At 33.0% G+C, this 27,064-nt stretch overlaps 2 protein-coding genes and 1 long non-coding RNA gene across 4 annotated transcripts; 1 reads left to right on the forward strand and 2 right to left on the reverse strand.

Annotated features, from left to right (window-relative positions):
- Window positions 1-4,587: 4,587 nt before the first annotated feature.
- LOC108450163 (DNA-directed RNA polymerase V subunit 7) lies at window positions 4,588-6,768 on the reverse strand. The gene is made up of 2 exons (XM_017747672.2): window positions 6,609-6,768; window positions 4,588-5,272 (listed from the first exon to the last, which is right to left on the reverse strand). Exon 2 carries the CDS (start codon window positions 5,269-5,271, stop codon window positions 4,741-4,743), a length of 531 nt encoding a protein of 176 aa, XP_017603161.1. The 5' UTR covers window position 5,272; window positions 6,609-6,768; the 3' UTR covers window positions 4,588-4,740.
- Window positions 6,769-8,204: 1,436 nt separating this feature from the next.
- Window positions 8,205-26,585, reverse strand: LOC108453087 (protein unc-13 homolog). Of its 2 annotated transcripts, XM_017750998.2 has the most exons (26): window positions 26,177-26,585; window positions 25,752-25,927; window positions 25,569-25,633; window positions 24,059-24,383; window positions 23,724-23,790; window positions 23,449-23,602; window positions 21,981-22,148; window positions 21,738-21,848; window positions 21,229-21,438; window positions 20,768-20,869; window positions 20,457-20,687; window positions 19,412-19,486; window positions 19,185-19,265; window positions 17,513-17,695; window positions 17,235-17,390; window positions 16,210-16,302; window positions 15,562-15,633; window positions 14,115-14,232; window positions 12,524-12,702; window positions 10,905-10,989; window positions 10,343-10,447; window positions 10,166-10,272; window positions 9,923-10,000; window positions 9,747-9,842; window positions 9,345-9,440; window positions 8,205-8,841 (listed from the first exon to the last, which is right to left on the reverse strand). In XM_017750998.2, exons 1-26 carry the CDS (start codon window positions 26,182-26,184, stop codon window positions 8,692-8,694), a joined length of 3,291 nt encoding a protein of 1,096 aa, XP_017606487.1. In that variant the 5' UTR covers window positions 26,185-26,585; the 3' UTR covers window positions 8,205-8,691. The 2 variants fall into 2 exon arrangements, 1 of the variants encoding a protein (XP_017606487.1); XR_008282832.1 differs by lacking the exon at window positions 8,205-8,841 and having other exon boundaries at window positions 9,747-9,838.
- On the forward strand, window positions 12,698-13,439 carry LOC128292869 (uncharacterized). Its single transcript, XR_008282833.1, has 2 exons — window positions 12,698-12,910; window positions 13,382-13,439. It is a non-coding gene; the product is annotated as an uncharacterized LOC128292869 (long non-coding RNA).
- Window positions 26,586-27,064: the final 479 nt, after the last annotated feature.

A 27,064-nucleotide genomic window follows, 5' to 3' on the forward strand; every position in this document is an offset into this window, starting at 1 on the left:
AGCATGAAAGATGGTATTTACTTCATAATAAAGACAAGTTATACTCACACTGATGACATTGAATTGTCACCACCAACACAAACACCATTCATACAAAATTGAGAGACATTACTTACCTCATACAGTTTATACAACGATAAAAATAACAACATGTGGAAGTAAGGAGAAACTTATTAGAATTTCTAGTACAGTTCTCTACATAGAAGATCCTTTTCCATTATCGTTGGTACCTTCGTTAATTTCTTGGGCTAAAAGAAATATACAAATCTCTATGAGATTATCAAACTATCGAAACTTAACATGCATGCAAGAATCGATATCAAACAACCCAGAATCAAGAATTTTTCTTCCTCACGAATAGTTTTAACGTCTTTGCATGCAATATAATAAACACGTGAATTTCTTTGATGATAACCTAAGGGTTTACCAAAAATTGACAGTAAGTTGGTCTAAATATAGGTGTTAACCAAACACCACAAACCCTCTTCGATGAAGATCTCTACACTAAGGTTTTTTAGAAAGTTACAAAGTAATTCAGGGAAGAAGAAGATGTTAAGGTGACTCATGATGGCCAACGATATCCTTATATACTCATGCAACGAATATAAGGTTTAATGGGAAAATCAAATAATCCCACTAACACCTTTGATTCTCATGATTGAACGTACTTAACAAGTTTTAAATCTAATCATCTACAGTATTCTAGTTCAATTCTAACTAGGTCTTAACTAAACTCCAACATGGCTAGCTAAGTCATCAAGCACTAAATACAGAAACAAATTTGTCAAAAGTGAAAACTTAACAAGTTCCTCCAAAACATCTGGGGTAGGCAGACACTTAGCAGAAGAGTATACAAAACCATAGAGTACGCCAAATGAAAAACCCACAAAGTTCACCACTAAGCCAAAACAAATACTTTACTTACTCAATTTTACCCTTGACTTTACCAACTAATACGCCAAAGAGTATCTTGATATTGAGTCTCTGCCGAGCGGGTTGTTATAAAGAGACTTTTGATAGTGAAGTGTAGAGGTAATTTCTTTATGTACGAAATGGTTTGGACTATTTGCTACAATGATTGTCTGAGTCTTTATCTCTGATTGTTGAGTCTGTTGTTTCTATTAAGCTTGGTGTCTTGCTTTCTACTTTGAGGTTGTTTTGATGTTTTTTTTCTGAGTTCTTAGATATATTCGGGTATTAGGGTGTATTCGAGTATGATTTGTGTTTTTGGAGTTTTTTTATTATCTTTGAGCCTTTTTTCTTCCTGTTGTCAAGGTTTTTCTCTTTTTGATACTATAACAGCCCGTTTTTAGTGGTGTCGAAAATAGTGGTTTCGGGACCACAATTTCGACGAGTGAGTAAACATGTTAATTTTCATTTATTGTTTATAGGGTTAAATTAGAGTCATATTAAATTTTCGTTACGAAATTTTAAAGTTTAAATGGTTAATTAGGTAAAAAGGACTAAATTAAAAAAGTGCAAAAGTTAAATTCTAATATTTAAATGGATTGAATGGCCTTGGAAATGTAAGTTCGTAGATCTATAAGGTAATTATGCCATTTGTATTGGTGGTGGACAATGATGGACATGGGTTGTTTACTTTATAAGTTTTAATTAAAGGGTAAAGTAGTAAAACAATAAATAAAAGCATGTACAAGTAAAATAATGCTATCATCTTTTTCCATTTCTTGTGTTTGCTAAAATCACCATTGTTGAGCTTGAGAAAATTCAGCCAAGTTTCCTTTGGTGCATGATGAGGTTTTTGAACCCCGTTTTTATTATTTTTATGTTTTTGAACTAGTTTTAGCTTAATCTACCTAGCTTAGGGTTGAATTGTAAAGTTATAAAAATTTTAGGGTTTGCGATGAATTATTTAATAATATTTTCGAATTTTTTTGATAGATTATTAAGTTTAATTGTTAGATAAACATGTTTTGTTAAGTAATTTTTGATGAATTTAAAGTTTAAGGACTTAATGGAGGAAATAGTAAAATTCATGGTTAATTTTGTGAATTAGAGAAAGTTAGGGGCTATTTGGAACCTTAAGAATATTTGGGTATTATGATATTTTATTTTATTGGTTAAATTATAAGATTTAGATTTAGGGGCTAAGCGATAAAAGTTAAAATATTAGGGGTAATTTTGTAATTTCACGTTAATATGGATTATAGTTTTGAATTGGATAATTGTAGTCAATTAAAATATTTAATTGAGTTGAATTATTATTTAGATCAAGAAAAGAATCAACCAGACTTGAATCGAGGAAAAACAAAAGTCTCAGATTAATTCTCGATTTTTGTTGATACAGTTGCTGTGGTCAAGGTAAGTTCGTATGAATTTTATATTTATTAAATGTTGTTTTGGTTGATTATTTGTTAATATTATATTATTTACAATTGATTTGATAATAATTCGATAATTGAATACTTGACGACAAAAGTCTCGTTTGAACCTAGAGAATGCTTAGGATACAAATGACATGTCATTAGGGATTATATGTTTGGGTGATGGTCTTGGATGTCCTACGGATGGCTGAGGTCCTGCATTTGTTGCGGATTCTCCACAGCTCATGTGAGCAGCATCGTGTAGCTAACATCCCGACCCACAGCTCATGTGAGCATTATTGAAAAGGTTATGGTTATATGAAAAGGTGTTCCCAAGTATCCGATGTTATTCTATACGGTTCAATGGGTAAGTAAAATAATGGAAAGGTTTAGATATGAAATTATGGATATCGATGATTTTATGAAATGGTAAAATGAGATATGAAAACGAATGAATAAGGGCATTAATCACATATGTGAAGTAATGTGAGTAAATGTAACTCGTTTCATGTTGCATCTTATGTTTCATAGATGATGAATTGTTAAGTTATTTACTAATGATGTGAATTGTGGTGTTTAGGAAAGTCAAGTACTATATGATTTAATGAGCATGATTGAATGATTAAATATTAAAGAACGACAAGTTTAAGTTTCTCTTATACGAACTTACTAAGCATTAAATGGTTACGTAGTTGTTTTCCTCTGTTCTATAGATCATCGAAAAGCTTAATTGGTTAGAAACCTATCGGAGCCTATCACACTATCCGCTGATCATTTTAGTAGTTTTTGAACATTTTGGTTACGGTTATAAATGGCATGTATAAGGCTCATATGTAATAGGTGTACTTGTATATTCTTGGATACTTATTACAAATTTTATGTATTAAGCTTGGTATAAACTTACTTGTGTTTGTGCCTTTAATCTTGGTGTGAATATGTTTATATAAAGTTGTTTTGGTCTTTTGATATAAATCTTATTCAAATATTTGAATCATAGTAGGAATGAATGTGAATGAAAAAGAAGAAATTATAAGCTTGATATGAATTTTATATATTAACTTATAAATTTGAATGCAAATTAGTTGATGTGTCATGTGAATTGAGGCTGATAATTGAATTGTGGTGTCAATGAGGACACATTGATTAGGCACTTAGATTGATTGTTTTGGCATGTTTTAGGCTTGTTTAAATGTGTTTTTAAAGTATAGAAATGGTTTTTTTTTATTTGGTTTAGTACTAAGTTTTGAATGAAAGCATGCCGTGTTTTTGAAGCTTTTTAAGATGCACACAGCTTGGGCTTATCCACATGGCCGTGTGTGACACACAGCTGAGCAATATGCATGTTTATCATATGTCCTGCTTCAAAGAACCTGCTACTGTATGTAACTTTTATTGGAATGGTGAAAATGCTGAAAGGAGGGACTGGTTATGTAGCCCAAAGGGGCCCTTAAGAAAGCCAGGCTTATGAATCAAGCCTAACGTATTTTAATGGAACAAGTTAAATTGTTCAAAACACTATGGTACAGCAAATATAATTTTGATAGGGTTGAATCCAAAAAGTCAAGCCTCTTAAGTTTGGAGGAGTATACTACATGGAAGGGACGTGTAGATATGGCACCAATTGGCAGTTATGATGTCAGATGGGCACCTAAGAGAATGGGACAAGACAGTTGCGAATAAGATTAGTAATGCTACAGGTTTGAGTGTACTAATAAAAGGTGGAATATAAGTAGACTGTCAAACATTGTGAACATTCAGAAATAGCTTTGGGTATGAATGGAGTTGATACTTCCAGGAAAACCAGGAAGAAACACACATCATCTTTTTTATTACTCGTCAATTGCTACGACATTGGAAACTTCATTCTTTGAATGATTGTTAGATGAGCTATAAACCCAATTATGGCACAAGGGCCTGAGATGGATGCATGTGATGTATAAGGCTGCTTAGGTGGGCGAGTGTGGGAAGGAGACTTTAGGCAAATCAACTTGGACAAACAGCCGGAGCATAATGTGTTTGAACCAGCATACCATAATTGTGTTGCTTTCATTTCATATCTAGGGAAACAGGTAATATGCGACGGCATAACATGGTATAATTCAACAGGTTGCTAACTGCACAATTGCAATACCTTGCAACACACTTCACAATTACAGAGCTCCTCTTATATGCGAAGCTAGTGAAGAAAAGTTTTGACACAGACACGATCCTTCAACCATTGATCCAAGGTATTAAAAAGGAGGCTGAACAATGCAACACTAAATTTATGAATATTGCAAATATACCATCACATCCATCACCTATAAGCGAGGAGTTTTACAAAAGCTATAAAACCAAGTTAACATCATAAGTTAGCCCTATAGTCGCAAAAACTACATGTTCCTAATACGTACATAGGTTGACCAAAGTCATATATTCAGGAAACTGGTCCTAAGTAGTCACCTTCCAAACTCACCAACGCCTGAAATTCCCTCTCGGCCTCCATCCATTTGGTCCCAATCACGATAAATCTAACGATCACATCTTTATCAATCTTTGAGTGTTTGTCGTTCATGAATATACCATTCTCCCCGGGCACATATTGGTAGTCGGGCATTTTTATGTGAGACAAATATATGTTTTGGACTGGGCCACACCTCAAAAACACTCCATGTTTTAGTATCTTATGTACAACCCCTTGCAGAATCTCTCCTCTGTACATCTTGAATGTAATTCCGCTGAAGACAACAGGGAAAAGCACATCTCCTGAGTTCTGTCTAACTCTGCCCTCGCCAATGCTCTCTAGGGTTGTTACAGCCATGAAATATCCGAGATCCTTGGTGGCCTTCTTGCAAGCAAATTCATCCATAAGGCGGATCACTATTGCCTTTTTGAGCATCAAGCCTTTGGCATCCAAGCTGTCAGCAGGAATTATGACATTCCATGGCATCTGCACCTTGAGAAACATTCTGCAGAAAACAACATTAAAAACAAAAAAAAAAAAAACCGAAACTCACAATGAAATTAATGTCCTTCAGAGCCAAAAAATGGTATACCAATCTAGAAGAATTCAAAAACTGAAAAAGGTTCACCTACAACTTAGTTTTCAACCACTTAAAACATTACCCAATTGTAATGAATAAACCCAACAATGCCCGTTTCACATGATCACTAATTCTCGATTCCATAAATACTGATAACACCAAACCGATAATCAAACATGAAGCAACAGAAAACAGATACTATGAATGGAAAACCATGCCATTTCCTTCAAAAGAAATTGAAATTTTCTAAACAAAACAAGGTGAGCAGATTCAGTAGGCTCAACGAACCACAACTCATAACTAAATTTTCATAGTCATTGACAAATCGGAACATTACCATTGAAATTCTTAACAAAACAAGGGAAACCCTTTTAAAAGCAAAGTAGTTCCAAACGAATGTGTATGATTAACAAACTCCCAGAGGTGTTATACCTACGCTGCTCTGACTCATCTCTTTTTTTGTTTGTGTGAATTATCCATGTTTGCCATACATCCGAACAAGGGTATGGGATCATAACCTCAAATGATCCTCCAAATGCAAGGGAAAAAATAAGAAAAAAAAGTGAATATATCATGCATATATGGGTGTGGGGTTCTGAACCTCCAATGGTCCTCCAAATGCATGAAATATTTGAACATACTGTCTTGGACACGTACCATATCCGGCTATCACACTCGAGTCCAAGTAACATTGATCTAAACTATCATCATTACATTACATGCCCGATTAAACAACAACAATAGTGATAATCCATAAACACAAACGAAGGCAATTCTCTGATCCGCATCCACACATACTACCAGGCAGAATTCGTGATTAAATCCTGAATATAGAATCTCACCCAACTAATCAATCTTCTCTAAAGAAAAACATCAACTTAATTCAATACAGAAACCAAAACATAAACTCCATGTTAACATCCTCTTAATATTAAAACCCACAATTTTATCATTAAAAAATTCAAGAAATGCAAAAAAAGAGAACTCAACTAGTCGAAATCACAAGCCATTCGGAAAACAATCAAAGAACAAGAAGAGAACCACCTTGAAAAACTTTTCATCTGTTCAATCGAACATGCAATACAATCAGTCAAACAAAAGCCCAATGGAAATCATATATCTCGAACTAAAAATGAAATACTTTAAAAAGAATCAAAATTAGGAGAACAAAAGATTCAGATCAAGACAAGGTAAGTGGATGAGGTTTATTTTGGTGAATAATATAACAAATATTGCAGATTAGAGGTGAAGCAAAACTAACCTGTAAAATAAACAAGGAAAGAGTGTGAGCTGCTAAAGAGTGAAACTGGTAATGACCTGTCAGGCTGCTGTGGACTTAAGAGTAGAAAGAAAAGAAAAAATGATCTTCCCTGCCCTAAAGCTCTAAATTGTTCGCCTAAAATTGGGTTTAATTTGTAAAACCGATAATGGACCTTGGACATGGGCCCTTTTTTAAAAGAATGTCACAAATTCCGGTCTACTGTATTTCTCTCTTTTTTTCTTTTTAGTCTGTAATTTTTTGTTTTTTATCGATTTAAAGCTTTTTGCTTTTTCCTTTGAAAATTCAAGTTAGAACTATAATTCAATCAGTTTATTCTTGATTCAACCCTACTATACGTAGATGTATAGTTACTCACGTATAGTTACCCATCAAAAAGTAATGAGGGTGTAATCAAAAGGTGACGTAAACATCTTATTCTTGATGGGATTTGAATCCCTAACTTATATTATTGTTAAGGTAAATGATACCATTTGAGCTCCTTGAAAATGCCAGCCTGATTCCTCAACAAATCCATCTATGATTTGACAAAAAGAAATTGCCTATAATTTTTTTTCTATATTGCCAAGCAATAATTTAAATAATAAAAATTAAATTTCAATAAAAATAATGAGATGATTATTTCTTAATTTTCCTTTTTAACGTGTAGCTAATATTTTTAAGTTAAAAGGTATTAGATAGAAAGAAGGGTAAGTCTAAATTGCAACCGCAAATTTATTTATAGAAACGATGGGAAGTGTCACATGCATAACAAATAATACTGTGAACTATTTTGTAGCTGTTTTTTTCATCATGTCTATCGTATTTAAAAGAGTATAATCAAGAGATTTGTGCAAAGTCTACTAAAGCTTAATACTTTAATCAAATAATGTACAAGCCAACTAAATTTTTTATTTATAATATATTTTTATTTTTAATTAGTATTAAAAATTCTCAATTACACCTCAACTTTAAATATAAATAGTTTAAATATGAAAATTAAGTTAATTTTTATTAGGTAAAAAGTAAGACCCAAGTTGAATTTTTAACTGAAATAGAGCTTAAGTTCTAGAAACAAAACTTGAATTTAAATTTAAATTCAAGTTTTACTCGAGTTTTTAGTGATTACAATTATCAACTTTTAATCAAATAAAAATTTCCGATAAATATCATAACTATCATAATAATATTCATTATATACCTTACAAAAAAGATTACATTCATAACCACAATCTAAATCATTTATTAGCATTCTACTTTATTCGCAAGGTCAACATAAAGGTTAATATAATTTTGAACCCTAAATTTAATTACTAGATTCATTTTAATATATATATATTGATTTTAGTACTCAAACTTGTCAATTACGCTCACTTAATTCTAAAATATTTAAAATATATATAAAATTTAATAATGTGATACTTTAAAATTATGCCACATCATTACTTAAAAAGATTGAATCTAATGACATAACACAATTTTAAAATATCACGTTATCAAACTTTTACACTCTTTCAAATTTAATAATCAAAATAGATCCAAATACCAAAGTATCAAAATAAACTAAAAAAAAAAGGTAAATATCAAAGTGGGCCAAAATTCTACTGAGGAAGCCACATGCTACTTACCAGAGCACTTTTAACTCGTTCCAAATCCATAACTGTCGAATACAAATGAGTCCGTACACGTATGCAATTTTTTTTTCCTTTTAAAAAAAAAATCTATATATTTGAAAGCTAAAAATCTCAAACTCAAGTTTGAATGTATGGCGAGTATCTTAGGAAAAATGAAAGCCAGGTAACATAGCTCCAAAGGCTCAAAACAGCTGTACTTGGCCATGGTATGGTTTCCATCTCATATACACAACTCAAATGTGATTATGTAAACATACAAAGAGAACAGAGTGATTTAAAGATGCCATAAAGAAGGATGAAAGAAAATCCAGTTGTTTTCTCTTACAAGGGAGTGATGAACTTATATTTCACACAAACCGGCTGATGCATATTTGCCATTTTCTCCTACGTCAAGCCAGATTTCAAGTCAACGCTTTCTCCTACTTCAAGCCGATTCTGAGTCGAACTACAGCCTATGCAGAAGACTTGGGTATCTTATACTGCTTCTTGACAAACTGGGATGCCTCTGAATCAGCCCTGTGGCATAGTATTCTCAGTAGAGTCTGGTTATCAGCACCTAGTTTGCCACCTGAAGATCTCAAGTCCTCGACCAATTCTCGAGTCTGCAAATGATAAAGTCCAAAAATAAATAACATCATATCTCCAATAAATTTGAAAAATACTCGTTTGCAGGAAATCTAAAAGATAGTCCTTTGCAGGAAAAAGAAATGGATTAAAAATAAATAAACACTGAAACAGGAGATAAATGTAGTCACATGGTCAGAATATTTTTATTTGTTATTAAACTACCAGGTAAGAATTTCTCATTTTCTTAGTCTTTCACCATAGTACTGGTAGCCTATGTTTCTAAATTTTTTCATTTTTCTTTAAGACCCTTGTCCGACATCTGTGCTCAACGGATATTGGACATGAATATGGGAAATATAACCCTCCAAAGACCATCCAAACACATGGAATGACTTCAAAAAAGTAAAACATACTCGTATGGGATACATGCTCGTATCAGGCACTCACCCGATATTAAGATAGCTAGTAGCAAATGTACCTCCCACCATTTTGAAAAGGGAGATTTGAGACAATAATAGTCAAAGGCTGCATATCTTACCTCCAATCCGTGCAACTTTACAACAAGCCGAACACGAGCAACTTGATTTTCAACGACTCCTCGAGGAAGTCCATCACCTCCAGAAATAAAGAATTCCTAAGTAAACCAACATTAATGTGAATAGATCAGTGTCAAATTGCACAGAATAGAAAATGAAATTGAAGTAGTAAGTCCAATCAGTTTATAGCACCTTTCGCCAAAATTATTGTGATGGGAGGATTTTATTGCCAACATAAAAATGGTTCATCTAAAGGTCTAAGTTTTTCTAAACAAAAAAAGGCACTCAAATCAGGGGAGAAAAATATACAAACTTCTAATACTGCAAAATCTATGTTCAATATCATTAAAATCACATCACCATAACATTGTTAATTTGATTTAAGCAGCCAGTCTGATGATCACCTTTAAGATTTCCAGATCCTCTTCCAATAGCTTAGCATCAGTTGGGTAGAAAACTCGTGATGGGCCTCCGTCTAACAAAACCCTGAGTAAGCCTTCCTAAAAAAGAAACCATTTCAATAAATAGAAATTCAAGGAGCAGTTAAATTTTTTGGGAAGAAGCAGGTTTTGGGAAAGACCAGTGATGCTTGAAGAAGACTTGTCACTACCCGATCCCTAAGTGGCTCCACAATAATATCACATAGTTGGTTTAGCTCCTGCAGAAGTTTCAGCGATATTTCATCATCAATTATCATACATATTTAATAAACCTATATTATCACATCAATAAAACTATATAACAATTTCATAAAGAGCAAAACAAGCTGTTTCACTCACTCAAGCAATTTTTTTTTTTTATTTTGAGGGAAAAAAGGACTTACCACATCAAGTGGTTCAATAACTGCTTCCAACCTAGATTGAGAAACACTAGGTTTATACAAGTTCTCAATAAATGGCTCCCTTAGATCCCAGAAAATAATTTTAGTTCCTGCAACAGGCAGAAAGCACTTAATCAGTGATTAATTCTGTGCCTTAAAAAAAAAAAAAATAGGTATTACCAGTAAACTCCCGAATGCGGTCAATAGCAGCATTTATATCTTTCCTGCTTCCATCAAAGGTGCCTTTTTGGGTTGAACTTTTAGATTTATCATCCATGGATTTCCCTACACAAAAAGTGGGTAATTTCAGTCTGACAAGCAAAAGGTCAAACTGCTTCATTACTGAACAGTTAGACCAATTGAACATGTACAGATGGCAATTTTATATATAGCATGCAGATCTGTAAGAATTACAGTGGAAAAACTCCACCATGTGAGATATGGACGCTGGTCTATCCCCAAACAATAGCCAAAATCAAGAATTTCAACCATTTGAAAAACATTCCAATTTAGGCAGTAAGAAAATGCTTGTCAACTATTTGGGGAAGCAATCAATTCTCCAGATCATGTTTAGCCTACTATTTTTCTTTTCCATTTCCATTAGCTTTGAAAGTCAAAGCAGGCTAACCATTTCAACAAAATATATTAGTTGCACAAGGTAAAGATGCAAGAGCAACATGCATAGTCTTATTACTGAAATGGATGAAAATAGATCATGTTACTATGGACTTCAGATACATACTGATATAGATTTTTTCAATGGGCATTTTCCTTGTCCAGTGTTCCCAGATGCTATCTTCCAACTTGTTCAGTTGATTAATAGCATACTGCCAATAGCAAAAATTCAAGTCAGAACATATTCTGATAACAACACCAGCAAATAAGTCCCAAAATCAGACAGTACATGAAGAGAAACAGAGGGACCACGAGATTATGATTTTAGCACAACTTAAGGGATGACTTGGAAGGACATGATTATTGGTCAGGAAGAACATCTGATTTTGTTGGAGAAAAGCATCTTTCTAAAGCAAGACTTGAAAGATTGTGTTTTAAGCTCTCATTATTCTCTTTTTTCGGTCATGTTATCCATACTCTTGTTTTTTTGCTGAACAGAATTTTGTAATAATATTATAACACTATAATGTACATACATCGACATAGCCAGGAAAAAAATTAAAATTTAAAATCAGTGGCATATATAGACATATATCAATCCACATTATCATTTTTATACATTGTATTATTAAAGAAGCTCCAAATGTTTTAAATATTCAAAAATTGAGTATATTATTTCAAGACTTCAAATAAAGAAAAAAAAAATCTGGCTACAAGATAGTATTTCCTGCAATCATGCCTAAAAAATAATCATCCATGAAATTTTCAAGTTAATTGTGTATCATCTGAAAGCTACTTTTTCTAATTACGAATCACTTCCGAAAGCAAAAAGCAGAAAGCATAAGATGCATATGGATTTTGAACATAATAGGCAAATATTTTTGATAAGTTAGAAATAACAAATAATAACATACATACTAGAATGCCTGATTTTCTTTATTGCTGCAATTCACATTTTAATCAAAGTCACATGCATTTTCCTTTCTTTCTTTTTGTTTCCCTTCGGACAAAGTACGACCATATTCACAATACAAAGTACAAAGACCTTTGAAGGTTTTCTTGAAATCTACATATTTACTCATTGTTATAATATCAATAGGAAGGTGAAAAATATACTTATTTGACCCCTTCTTTTAGCTTTTTCTTAAGTCTAATGCGGATGATATGGGAAAATAATAAAAACTCTTCCCTAACATCTATATATAAAATTAACTTTTCAAGAGTTGACCCCACTCAACACATTGTAGCTACGCTGTTAGTATCACTTAAATTTCTACTCAAACTAGTTCATATGTTTCCCACTTATGGGTATCCAGTTCAACTGCTTTTCTATAGAAGGCTAGGAAGGGTGACTGCAAATCAACAGATTAATGAGCTGCTTAAGACTTCTTGGAGATATTATAATATTATTACTTATCAATATACCACAACTTAGCTTTTCTGGTTTGATAAAAAATTAAATTGGCAGAGTACATAAAGTAGGCCTTACAAACACGAGGAAAATTTAAATGATTCTTCCACCAGTTATAATGAATCATAGGAAGATTATTTCGACCATGGAACAAGCAGTAGCAACTACTGAAACAGGAATATTAATTAATCAATATTGATAAAAATAAAAAACCACTTCAACCAATCCTATGGACGCCCCTCCCTCCCTCCCCTACCCCCCAAAGTAGAAAAAGTAGGAGAAATAAATAAAATCATCCACACACATGTTAAGCACAAAATGAAGCTTGAACTCACATATAAAGTGTTTAACTGAACACATAGGGTTGGCGTTGTCAGGACATTAATATTGATGGACCTTCTCTGATCTGGCAGCCGAGAGTCAAATAGCTCCTTCTTCACAAACGCCTTTATTCCAGCTTCTCTTCTATATCGGGTGAGAACAGGTAAAGGTGGAATTAGATCATCTTTGCTAGCTGCATTTGTGAAACTGACACATCAAGGTCTGCATTGGAGGGAATGCAAAGAAAAAACAGCAGAAAAAAGGATAGAAACAGATTGACGCCTCAAAAAGAACTCAAAATATCAACAGCAGCAAAAGAGATGCAAAAGAACAATGCCATACGGATTTCATTGTTGTTGAGGGCACAAGGTGAAAGAAAGAGCTCGCCAAAATGAAGCAAGGTGCAAAATGCATTTCTATTCTGTATTTATGGATGTCTGTTTGTGTGTGTGCGCACGCATATATAATAAGCTTAGGATATATGATGATAATAAAATCTAAGGAGTGGTCTAATTTATCTACAAAACATGAAAAAAAATTGTTAGCCAATATTCTTTTTTTATGCCTTTCACCTTATAGAAAATTTGAGCTGCCGTGATGTAATTAATATAATCAAGCAATTAATAACCTAGAAATAAACAGAGAAACAAGCACACATAAACCAGAGATTTTAGATTAAGCAATTTTCCCAGAGTAGAGAATGGAAGAAAAAGAAAAGAGAGGAATATAGCTTTCTAGCCTACCCTTTTTTATGTTTTATTGCTTTCTTAAATAGAAGAGACAGAAAATAGATAGAACAGAATCTAGGGAATTTTGTTTTCTTTATTTGACAGTATCAGACCAATAACCAAAGAGAGCTTGTACTTCATCAGCGAGGAAAAATAAAGGACACAGCACTATAATGTAGGAATCTGAGGATGTCCACTGAAATCAATCAAGTTGAAGATTACAGCACCGAAGTATAGTCAGATAGTCAACCAACAACATATAATGTTGCCAAGATACAAGGATTAACTGATTTAAGAGTATTTCGTTTGATAATAATTTCTGGATTTATCCAAGACTACCATCCATGTTAAGAAGGGATGGTCCAAAAGCACTAAAAAGTACCGACAATGCTCATTCCACAATAAACTTGCAGAATCCAGATGGCAGAAGATATTATCAACAGTGAATATATCATAAATCTTCCATCAACCTCTTTAGGTCCAACTTTTCACTCAAACTGAGATACAATGCTTATTCACAAGTTTTATGCAACAGTTGTCAAATTGAAGCATGATATCTAGAGCCCAATTTTTAGCTTCAGGTCATGATCATCTAGCTGCTGAAACTTACCTAGTATATAATGTCATTCAAGCCCCTTTCAAGGGGACATTAGAGGTTGGTCCTAAATTGTTCCATGTTTTTAACCAGTCTAATAAGGCTAACAGATCTAAAGAAACATTCAAGGTCACTGATGTAACTCCAGTGATTATTTTTTCAGTTCTATTTTACAACAAAATAGAGGGAAAATTATATTGACTACCACCAATGCAATAGTTTCTTTCATATTAATGACAATGAAGTCCATCAACTTAGAATATTATCATAAGGGATACTGACCTAAATTATCCACAATATGATTTGCATATACTTGAAATGCATTATCAATGCCACGAAACAAAGCATTCAGTTCTGTAAGCCTCATTGGAACTTTAATGCCAAAAAACTGATCCACTGTCTGCACCCAAAAACAGAAAGAAAGTAGAATATACTATTAATATCTCCAGAATGAAATAAACATCTATATGGAGAAAAAAGATATAAAAGATACAAATCTTTTTTCAAAATTATGAGATTCCAGATTCCAAGAGCCTGTGAAAAATGTTCCCTAACTGATAGCAGTCAAATATTTGTTAGAGATATTAACCAATGTCTCCCATTTCAATAATATCAAACTCCAAATAAATAAATAAATAAAACTAGTGAATCATCAAAATCCATACCATTACCATTTACCATATTAACAACCAGTTATGAGCTAATACTGAACACAAACAAGACATTGATTCAAGTCTGGAACAAAACCACTCATCTTTGGTAGTAAAATATTCAATGGATCAATAAGTTGAAACAGATAAAGCAGAGAACATAGCTGGAGCTAATACTTTGGAGAGATAAAAGCAAACATGTCAGTGTAAATGACAATAAATTTAGATAATTTTCCAATTTCCTTTTGCTTACTACCATTGTAGTTCCTAAGTAACAGACAGAGTTCGCTGAGAGCATATAATCAAATTATTCAAATCTATTATATCTTGAGACGGTCCAAGTAGGCTGGTACTAAGCAAACCTTATAGATTCCAAGAGGATTAAAAGCCATCTTATAAGGCAAAATCATAACAGCTACACCTGTTGTCCAAGGACTGTGATACAGACTCTAAATGGATAATGAATTCCAAATTTGACACCACATAATAAAACCACCTATAGCAAATGTCTATAAGTTTCAGAATTTTATTCATAGATTCTTTTTCTTTTACTAATTAGCAAATAGTAGAAGAAGAAAATGCACAAGGGATGAATGACTGCAAGTAGACAGACAATATAAGGAGGATACACAAGAACTATCCAGAATCTGGTGATTAAAATGTATAGTTACAAACAAACTAAAGGATGATTGCAAGTGTAAAAGTTTGGGACATGTGTAGAATTGTTCCAAGTTATTAGTTCTGATAACTTTTTTCTAGACAGAGTGAAAAGGTTTTCCATTGTTTTCTAACAGAAAAATAGGTTTTGAATGGTTAAAACTGAAAACATGTTAAAGAGAGGGAAAATAATGGAATATGACGAAAACAACAAAAGCTGTTCTCACTTCTCCGAGGCAAAAGGGTTATGGAGAATAGTTTCCCTGAGATTATTTTAACAAATAGTGAACCACACAATGTTCAGAGCACTGAAAAATAGCAACCTAGAGGAGGAATCCTGATAAATATCATTCATCAAATAATCAACTGCTTCAATTAAAGAGATTGGGAATCTATTGAAAAAGCAACTTGAATGTTCATACCTCCTCAACAATCCTATAAACTTCCACAATCGAACTCCCATGCCGCTGTTGAGGTGATATGGGGTCCCATCGCTGAAAAGAGAAAATAAGCTTTATCAACACTGAAAGAATCAACCAAGATAAAAAAAATCTGGAGAATATACATTTAGCTAATTCTAACAAAAACTTCCTATGAATTATGGAAACAATAAACTTCTAACAAAATCAGGTCAAAGGAACTCAACTTGAGGACAACTACCCTTCTGCAAAACATCACAACTAAATCTACATTGCAACCATTTCAGTTTGTTACCACACTCACATATTTTGTCAATTCTTAAATACTTTTTCAACTTTATTAGATCTACCCTGGATTGGGTTCATGAAACATTATGTACCACAAGGGTCCATGTTCATTAACAACATACCATGCCTGAATACACTAGCTTTACGCTTTTACCTCAATCAATTGTTAACCCCATCCCACCATTAGAACAGTAAATAGAAAAAGCTGTTAAATATATATATGTTGCAACAACAGAAGCAAGAAGGACAATAAAGAAGAATATTCATTTCTAAATCAAAGAGGTGAGAGAGAGACAGGTGGCAAAACAACAAAAGAAAGGGAAAGACATGGCTTTTGAAGAGAATAAAGAAAATTTTGTTTACCTCTTGTTGAAGGGTTCGCTCCACCCAACCAACAATTCGTCCTAACTGTGAATTAATCCATCGCATCACCACTGTTCCAGAAACAGATTCAATCTGAAAAAGGAAAAAGAATATGGATCTTAGGAGGGGAAATATGTACGCACTATTCTGACCGGAATCTTTTTCCTATCAATATTAACAGACAATTCTTTCAAGATGATCTGGTGGTAATGAAAGAAAAAACTACTTCAATCATATAGTCCCGACGGAGAAGCAACATCATTATGTACTCAAAACAGCAACAATGATGGCTGCCCAAGCATGAACAAACACCTATATTTAGCCTTGAAGTAGCCAAATGAAAACCTATAAACAAAGTTGAAACTATTCCTTCCATAATTTCTAACTAATTAGTTATTCAACCACATTAAAGAATAAGAATCAATTGCAGCTTTTATAGATACCTGAAGAGACATGAATGAAATACTTTCAAGTTCAACAAAACTCATCTCCAAGGACCAAAACAGCAGTCACTACCATAATAAGTCTTTATTATGTTAGGAATATTTCAGTCAATCAATCAAAAAATACATATCAGGCTCTAATTAATTGCTGTTTCTGTTATTTTTCTTCATGAGAAGAAAAAAGGGGTGATACAAAAGCAAACAAGTTTTTAAATAATTAAAAGAATTCTTTAAAAAATGATAAAAGGAATAATTTTCTTTCCTTTAATACCGAACAGTTAACTGCAATTACTTTTAGACAAATTTTTAATAAAAAATGTCATGTTGAAATCATATTATTTTGTGCTTTAATTAATAAACTACATATTCTTTTCTTAAAAATTTTGCGAGCAAAAAACAGCAACCAAACAAAATCTGAATGACATCACCGGAACAACTAAGTATAGGAATTTCACCATGTGAAAGGTATTTCTTTTATCAGTTTCAGTTCTAAAGACTCAAAGTCTCTCCTAGCTATAGAAAGCTATTCATCTTGTTATTATTAGAATAAAAAATTCGGGCAATAAAATCCAGCTATCTCACCTGGTATGGGTTTAGCTTCCTGAAATGGATCTCCACATTCTCACCTTCACAAGCAGACTTTATGAGGTCCAGTATATACTGCTCAAGGTTATCAGCAGCAGGAAATACAGATACAACATCCTCAGTCAAATGTTCAGCACTATCAACAAAAGGTTTCTGGACAAGATAAGTCTCATTAAGAACTCTAAGATAAAAGTAACAAATAATCAAGCTTATGAAGTACTACAATTGAGCTAGATAAACTAAAACATATATAGAGTTGGTATGTATCAGCTTACCAACTTGTTCCCATAAAACTTGTGTAGAAGTGAAGCTGAAACAATAGTTGCATGTGGATGCCTCCGACATAATATTGGCATAAACATCGTTGAATCTTTTTTCAGAAGTTTCTTGACCTCCTCTGCAAGCAATGCCAAAGGATGTTCGTCCATTGTGTCTGATTTATCAACAGCTTGCAATATCTGTCCAAAGCAAACAAAAATGCTCAAACTTGTCATGCCTTCATGGGATGGAAACAAAGATAGCATGAAATTTTGAAAACCTGTGGGTTTAATTTACTTGTAAGAAAAGGCTTCAGGAAATACAAAAGCAAACACGGCAGTTGCTCATGAAGTTAAAGTTGAAACATTGTCATTAAAACTTTAGCTTCTTGAGCATGGACTTGAAGTTTTGGAAAAATATCTTAGGGTTGGTTTTCTGACTAAGGTATAGTTTGATAAACTGAAAAATTAAGAACTGAAATTTTAGTGCTGAAATTTACTATCGAATTTATATTAGAAAGAAGTTTGGTAAATTAGAAAAAGCTAAGTACTAAACATGATTATGTTGTTCGATAAAAGTAAATCTTAATTTTGAAAATTATTAATTTCTTAATTTTAATCTGATTAATAAAATATTTTATATTATTTTGGATAGTTTTGGATAAAAGTTAAATATGGTAATTTGAATGTCATTTAAAAAAAGAGAGAGTTTTTTGAAATATATTTTTAAAGATAATAAAATCGACTAGACATTTTCTAACAATTAAGTGATAAGTAGCTATTACATACTTTATCTTATTCAGCACTTTTTTTGAAATTTTTATATTAAGTAAAAATTAAAATGATTATCAAACACATTTGAAATATTGAATGTTCAAAATTTTCATTGGTTTATCGAACATACCCTAACTTAATTTTGACTCTCAAAATAGGAAATGCACATGGATAAATGATTTATGAATTAAGTTGGATTATGTGCACAGGAGGGATGATTAGTTTTGTTCGAATATGATATGCTCAAATTATTTGTATGGGTCAATCAAGTAAGCTATTATGGAATCAGATTTTCAGATGCTTAGATGTTAATGCTTGCATCAAGAGAAATAAATTATATAAACTAGTTTGCTACAGTGCAAAATTTCAGCATGATTTATCAACGAAAAATAATTTATTTTGGTCAGTCTTTAATGTTTATCACGCACTTGTCTTGATTTTAAGTCATATATATTCCATTATTCTGGTTGTTTCACTTACGTGCTATGTTACAGCAGTTTATACATATGGTCACCTTGAAAAGAACAGGTATTTGAGTTTCATCCTACAAAATTATAAAACTAAGATGCATTTGAACGTGCTCACGCTGTCTTCGATGCCAGAACCCTAGTTTGGGCAATAAACATGTACAGTAGTAAATCCGTTTACTATAGGGGTTATACAAGCCATGCAGGCATAAAATTTATCAAGGTTAACATATGATTCCTATGGTAGGAGGAAATCAGATGCAGACAAAAAGGAAAACTCTTGTGAACCATAACGGATTTCATGTTTTAAGTGCACTATCATATTTATCCTGTTATTCAAAATATTCTGAGCCTTTGCAGTTATCTTTGTCTCTCTTTGGCATCTAGATTATGATAGGTATAGAAATATATGAGTTAGAAAAATATAAACATTGGGCTAGAACACTTACCCTAGCAAATGAATTCTTAACTGAAGAAGATATATATAATTCTATTTGATCTCTATCTGAGACAGTGGAAGATTGCACAGGCTGCAGAAAATATTGAAAGGTAATTCTCAATACTCAACAGATAAAAGGAAACAACAACATAAGAGAACTGGATACAAAACACAGGGTATCTTGGACTTGCTCATATGAAGTGAAAATGCAAATTAAAGAGTAGGTGTACAACATACAATATCAGATTCTTCCAAAAGAAGTCTTCTAACAATCATTGCAACTGTTACTATATCCTCCATTATCATTGATCCCTACAAATCAAATGATAAGTATTACAATACCAACATATCCAAAAAGTTCTATAAGAAATAAGGATAAGGATAATAAAATATCATTATAAAGATACATCATGAAGCAACAATCAGACTTAAATTCAGAATAGCTAAGAAAACAAATGTCAAGTTGCTTGTATATATGTACCCAAGTTTGCACGTGTGCACGCATACAGATATTATTGACATTATCGGCACAAGGTCTTAAAGCATTTTAAAAAAAGAAATATAGACTTTGAGCGCTTCCCATATCTTGCCTAATTTTTAAACAAATACATTACTATTTCCCTAAAAGATATAAGCAGGGCCGCATAAACACACCAATTGCTGTTGAGCTAAATGAAAATTGACAAATGTTTGCCCAACCATACTTAGCATTAAGCCTAAGGTCAAAAGCTAGAAGCAAAAGTCATATGGGAAATAAGTTATATGATATCCACACAAAGCTCCTTGTTGACCCCTTTTAAAGCATGCTAAACGCTTAAATAGCAAAAGATGATTCTAGACAAGTTAATATGGTAGTTACACCAGAGTAGACAATTTATAACATGATTGATTATTAGAAGCAAAGAAATTTCAGTTAAAGAATTCAGTAAGTTAATAAACATTATCTCCAAGTATAGTTTTCATTACAAACCATCAATTAGCATATATTTTTGTAATATGCTGTAAAAATTTTGGATCCAATGTAAGATTCACAATGTGCCCAAAATACAAGAAAATCAGAAAGAAATTGTGAATGCAACATGAAGAAATGCTGCAAATAAGAGAATCAAAAGGAAACAAAAGTTATGACAAGACATGTACAAAAGTTTTAATGTATAAAATTGCATCATACAACAAATAACATATACACAAAACAAGCATTAAAAAGAAATTTTCTTATGAAGAACAACTAATATAAATCGCATTGTTATCTAGGTGTATCTCCATGAAGAATTAACCAAACCTCAGCAAAGTTCAAGTGGTAGTCTCCTAGTTGCTTATCAGCCCATTTCTGGATGGGAGATAAAAAGGATTGTAAGAAAGAAACATCGCGAGAGCCCTCTTCGCCATCAACTCTGACATGCAAGCTTTTTAAGTGTAACCTCTCCTGTGGGCCTCGTTGTTCTTTCAACGGTATTTTCTTCAACTGGTCAATGGCATGTCGCAAAATCCCTTGCTCACTTGTGATAACATACTGTGATCACAAAATCAATATCTAACACAATATCAATAGAAATTCTAAAACATGGGATGAAGTAAGTCAATCAGTGGTACCTGACGAAATAAAATCCATGCATAGCAAGTGTAGTGGATGGTCTCTGTTATTCCCAAAACACGCCAGGTTGACTTTAAAAGCTCAAGAATTTCTTCCACTTCCTACAGTACAATAGGCGAAAGTCGGTTCCACTGTGAACATATTTTAGCTACAACAAATGATGTTATCCTTTTCAAAGAAAACTTTTCGAATCATGATCATTATTTTATTAATATCCTTACAGTATATATACGAATCCTACAGATTACAAGATTCCAGTCAAACACTGACACCTTTGTCCAGATAGGTACTTTATAAAAATTAGCCAAAGATAAAAGGGAAAGGGAGGCAGGACAACACATCAAACTTATCAATCAGTAAATTTTAAATTGAATGAAAGAAACAAGACAAACAAGCTGGAAACTTCAGACAACAGCTTCTGTGGTATATTGTCAAAATTGGTAACCAATAAAGTACCAACCTCAGTCAGCTTTCCCTCATCTAAAACATCAAACACGCTGACAAGCAATTTCTCATAAAGTCTGACATTCAGATGATAACCATCTACCCAGTGGCATACTTCTCCAGTTAAGTCACCTCGGGCCGGCCTCTCAGCAAGAGGAATGGCAATATCTCTTAGAGATTTCAAACTTTCTGTCCTTTGGACTTCACCAGTAGAAGGTGGAAAAGCCTAACAAGGGAAGGAAAAATTCAAACCAAGATGATAATGAACATAAGTAATAGGAATACCAAACCAAGTGAGCTAGCTCAAAATAACATAAACTGAAATATGGTTAACCACCGAAGCTAAGTAGAGATATTATACACATAGTTTTTTTTAAGAATAATACCAGGGAAAGGAAAAGTACAGTCAAATCATTAGAGAAACCAATGCTAACAGGTTAAATAAGTCAACTACATTATAATGCCACATAATATCACAATATACAGCATAATAAACCATCTCAATGCTGAGACAATAAAAATTACCTCAGATTCCTCAACCTTTGCCAAAAGAATCCTAAACTCACTGGTTTTGCGTCCAGATTCCCCAAATCCAACAGCGGGGTGATTAACAAGACCCTCTGCCAACATGTTCAACTACAAGCCAATCGCTCAAAACATTATTTGCCAAATATAGACTCATATCAATAACATTGCATTTTGATGTAGAAGAAAGCTTGAAAGGCCAAGAAGGAAAAAGAAAAGGACACAAAATGGGAAAATATTTACCTGCCTTTTTTGCCACCTTATATATGCTTTCTTGTCAGAAAATTCTGTTCGTGAAATACAACACAATAATTCCAGGGGAATCAGTAGTGTGTCCATCCTTTTTCCAACTTTCCCAGAAAGAGCATTAAGCAATCCTTGTCTTGTCCTAATGTCCATTGCCTCAGAAATCTGTATAAATCAATATTGAAATGGAATAACTATTAGGCACATAATCAGTTGGTAAAGCGTTGGACTTTTAGTCCAATGACCAAGGATCAAACCCTGGTAATCTCAGGGATCCCAAAAAAATCAAAGAATTATAATATAAAAATAGTGCAGCTTAATGTTACATAGACGTTAGCATAAGAAAAAGTAACTGTAGAAGCATTTTATTTAATCCATTGAAAGATATCTAGAAAACAGTTTGCATCTTACAAATCAGAATTACAATCTTTGAGCAGAAAAGAGAGAATGCATTACAAAGGAGGTCAAACAAGGCTACTGAAAAATGTATCATAATAAATCATCTACTCAAAAACTAAGCTGAGAAGATTATTATAGAAATCTTATGCTGCTAAGAAAATGTGTACTCACAAAGATATTGTTATGCATATGTACAGATTACAGAATTTCCAAATCAAAGCCTTTGATCCGAATCTAATGGTAAAGACGCCAATCGTGATCCTAGTCTTTTACTTTGAAAGATTAAATAGACCCCCCCCCCCAAAAAAAAAATTCCATTGAATCTCAAAAAATGAAAAGGTGTAAACAAAGACTTCAGGAAAATATTCAATGCAAAATAAAGGTGACCTGCCTCCACATGCAAAGTTCTAATAACATCTAATGCTTCGACAAAAAACCTTCCACTTCCTTAAACTCATGGGAGTATTTCTTTTTCGTTTTTTTTTTTTTTTTTGGGGGGGGGGGATACTGTTTTGAATGCCAGATGGATTTTCTCACCGGTGTACACCGTTAATACTACTCACAAGGTCAATACTAATACACAACATCCACCACCTCTACAATCGTTCATATGTTTGAAAGCCCCTGAAGATGTACAGTACATCCTCACAATACTACTCCAGGAAGGAGAGGAGATATTAAGGTGAAGGCCAGAAAACTTTTAGAAATAACTGTACAGGTTGGACCGAATGAAAGTCATTGTGGCTTAAGTGTATGGAAAAGCAAGTTAATACTTTCCAGAATCACTTACAGCCACATATACCTTATGCCAGCAAACAAAAGAAATGGATTATCTTTAAAGGAAGAACAACAACGTTATGACTTCTGCAATTGCACCTTTGGGTGAATAAAGTTATGTTGTCACTAATTTCTACTTTCAAATTGTTTTACACAACAAATGTGTATTGAATCATAGAACTTTATTCATGCATCTCCAAATGACAGCTAGAAAATTCTGCATAGGATATCCCAATGTAGAAGAGATATTGATAAATGCAACAATACGATTGAATTAAGTTTTAAATACCTCCATCTGGACACGCATCGTTTCCAATAAACCAACCAGTCCAGATGCATTTTGAGACTGCGCCACAATATTCTCATTTTTACTCCGCCCAAGCTTCTTCATCAACTTGGACCGCTTATCTTTCTTCTTCTCTCTTGATGGTACAATGAGACCCCTGATTTATAGGTGAATTTTGAAGAAAGTGAACACCAAGAAAAAAGAAATTAAAATAAGGTAAAAAATATTTAGGAACTTCGTATAAAAGAACATCAACAAGTCCAAAAAGGGAAACCTACCCAGAAGCACCAGCACAAGCTAAAAGAATTTCATATGCCGTTTCACGGAGATCATCATCTGTTATACCTGAAACAACAAAGTCCTCCAAATTAATTGCATTCTTATTGATAAAATAACACAAGAATTGCAACTAGATAAGAATACGCATATTGATCATAATATTAAAAACTCAGAAATACTTCTCATTTGACATGGAACCCCCAACAATAGTCATCATAGTATAGCAGCAAAAGAACATTTTTATTAACAAGGAGATGCAGATCTACGGAAGTGACATCCATATGCATGCTCCAGCTATTGGCTGGGCCATGCATGTTTTCAGAACCATCATTACCTGTAGCAAAAGAAGGCAACTTCAGCATAAGATCTCCAACATCATTTGGATTCCGCCTTGAAATTTTGAGACTATTAACTTCCTCAAGATCATCATCATCCTCAAAATCTTCAATGTCATCCACAGTTAACTCTTGAACTTGTGTGGAATCAAAAGACTCTGATCTTGATACAGTTGAAACAACAGGCGATGGAGCAAAAACAGGTGCTGATGGTGTTGGCATTGATATTGAATCAGGGATAGGTGGCGGTGCCCTTCTTGGAGGTGAACCTGAGAATTCAGGATTTGTAACCAAAAAGAATTCACCAGCAGAATCACCACTATTCTGAAAGAAAAAAAGAGACTGAGATGTAAAAGATAAGCAACCAAAAGAAAATGTATTATTGCGTTTTAAAACCATCCAACAATATCTAGCAGACAATTTATAGTTAGATTTATGTTGCTCTGACTCTTCATTTTTCTCTAAGTCCTTGTACCCAACACTCATGTCCGATGCATATTTGGACATGGGTGTTAGCATATACCTCCAAGACCCTTCAAATACATGGAAAAACTTTAAAAATAAAAATAAACCTAAACATACTCATGCCAAACCCATATCCAACACTCATCCTCAAGTTCAAGTAAGAAGTAAGATAGATTATATTATTACATTTTATTCATATCAAACATCTTTATTTTCCAAAAATGGGTCACTCCAAATAGCAAATGAATATGGTCCCATTTGTAATCAAAATATTGACAAATGGAGTAAACCAACAAATGAAGAAACTAGTAGCAAAATCAATGCATGCCCTTGTGTCTGTCCACACTTGTTTCAACAAAACTGTAGCCATTATTTTAGATCATGAATACCATGTTTGCCTCGATCTTAAACTTGAATACCCTAGATCAAACTCCAAGCCAAGGCTCATCTTGTTGCTACTTACTAATTTCCTATTCGCGTTCTGCTCCCTAAAACTTGTCAGTATAGATTATATTATCATATTTTATTCATATCAAACATCTTTATTTTCCAAAAATGGGTCACTCCAAATAGCAAATGAATATGGTCCCATTTTTAATCAAAATATTGACAAATGGAGTAAACCAACAAATGAAGAAACTAGTAGCAAAATAAATGCATGCCCTTGTGTCTTTCCACACTTGTTTCGACAAAACACTAGCCATTATTTTAGATCACGAATACCATGTTTGCCTCAATCTTAAACTTGAATACCCTAGATCAAACTCCAAACCAAGGCTCATCTTGTTGCTACTTACTAATTTCCTATTTGCATTCTGCTCCCTAAAACTTGTTAGTATAGATTAACAAAAAATGATGAAATAAATAATTAACTAAAATACAACATCAATCTCAACCACGTCCTTAACTTTTATAACTCTTCCAACTATTATGTACCTCTATTTGCTTTCTGCTTTGCTCAGCAAAAGACAAGTAACGAAATCAATAACAAAACAACACCATAAATAGTGCAAAATATATGATGCAACAGAAGTAAATTATTACCATTTGGGGTAACCCCGTATGATCATGGTAATCTCTAATAGCTTCAGAGAGCTCCAACGTTCCACCTAAACTTAACAAAATAGTTAGCATCAAAATTAAAAAAAAAAAAAAAAAAAGAACTAATCTCATATTGCATTACAAGAATCCAACAGAAACAGAAAGAAATTTTTGCTCCAAACAAACCTTTTTTAATGCAACTTAGCACGTAATCAATACTAACTTGATCCAAATCTACATCATCCAGCGTAACAGCACCGGGAGGCATTACCACTTTCTTAATTAAGCTACCGGAAAGTATAAAATCTAACAGTATTCGCCTGTCACGCCTGTAACGCTGTAGAAGCTCCACAGCACTTTCCCTATTTCCAACGAAAACACAAATTTCAGTAAACAAACTGCATATTAACTATATTTCCTATAAAATGTGGTACAACGTGAAAGCAAATCCGGAAAACAACACTAGTTCTAACAAGATTGCATTACATAAAGAATCAAAATCATGTCTCTTATTTATTCAAATAAATTTCAACTTCCATTAAGAAAAAGAAAGAAACGTTGATATTTTTTAGACTAAAATTAGGGAATGAACTAGAAGAAAAGATACTTACTCTTCCATGGTTCAGGAACTAACAATCTCTACAGAATCTAATAGCAATGTAATTGCAATTTAGAGCAATCCAAATAAAAATGATTACCAGGTATAAGATCCTGGTAAATCAGCTTATGTTTAATAAAAAGAAGATTAAACTGAACCAAATCCAAAAAGAAAAATGCAGGAAAAGTAAGAGTAAATCGAAGAAAATTTTTGTTACTTAGAATGAAATTGAAGAGATCTGGAAGAGTCAAAGAGAAGGGGTATTAAAGAGAAGTAAAAAATGAGGAAATGAATTGAATTTGAAATGGTCAGTATATAGGGCGAATGTTGATTCCTTAAAAGAGCGAAGCGAAGAGCGAATGGTGGGCGAAGTAAATCTGAAGTTCAGCTATTTTCTTTCGTCTTCGAGGTTGGTGAGATGAAATGTCGAAAATGACCTTATGATTTTATCTTAATTAATAAACACTTCGGCTTTTAATTATTATTTTTATTATTTTTTAAGATAATTATGACATTGATACTCTGTGGTGCAAGAACTTTGATTTGTATTTATTTCTCACTTGTATTTATATGTAAAATATGGGTTTTTACTGAAATAATTTAAAAAGAATTATTTACTAAAATAAGTTATCAGTTGGGTTATTTATTAAAATGGGTTATTTTTTCATTCTTTATATTAAAAAATTATTTTTAAATAAAATATTATTTTTTATTTTTATTAAAATATTTAAATATATATACAAGTAAAAATACGGTCAACAGTGTCAAAATATGGATAAAACGGATCACACTGTCAAATAGGCGTGATTAATCGAGCTGACAGTTGTAGGCTCGAATGGGCGCCCATGACATCCTCCTCCTGCAGCAGACAGACCGCCCACCTACGCCCCTTCCGCCCACA

The sequence above is a fragment of the Gossypium arboreum genome, chromosome 5 (assembly GCF_025698485.1).
Source record: "Gossypium arboreum isolate Shixiya-1 chromosome 5, ASM2569848v2, whole genome shotgun sequence".
In the NCBI taxonomy this organism is placed as follows: domain Eukaryota; kingdom Viridiplantae; phylum Streptophyta; class Magnoliopsida; order Malvales; family Malvaceae; genus Gossypium; species Gossypium arboreum.

Bases quoted from the DNA above. Each gene is read 5' to 3' on its own strand.
- LOC108450163 (XM_017747672.2), bottom strand. From the start codon at position 5,271: ATGTTTCTCAAGGTGCAGATGCCATGGAATGTCATAATTCCTGCTGAC.
- LOC108453087 (XM_017750998.2), bottom strand. The intron at 23,791-24,058 runs GTAATGATGGTT...TTGTTGTTTCAG, and splicing joins GTTGCCTTCTTTTGCTACAG to GTATAACAGATGATGATCTC. The intron at 9,843-9,922 runs GTCTTTCCCAAA...TTTCTTTTTTAG, and splicing joins GTCTTCTTCAAGCATCACTG to GAAGGCTTACTCAGGGTTTT.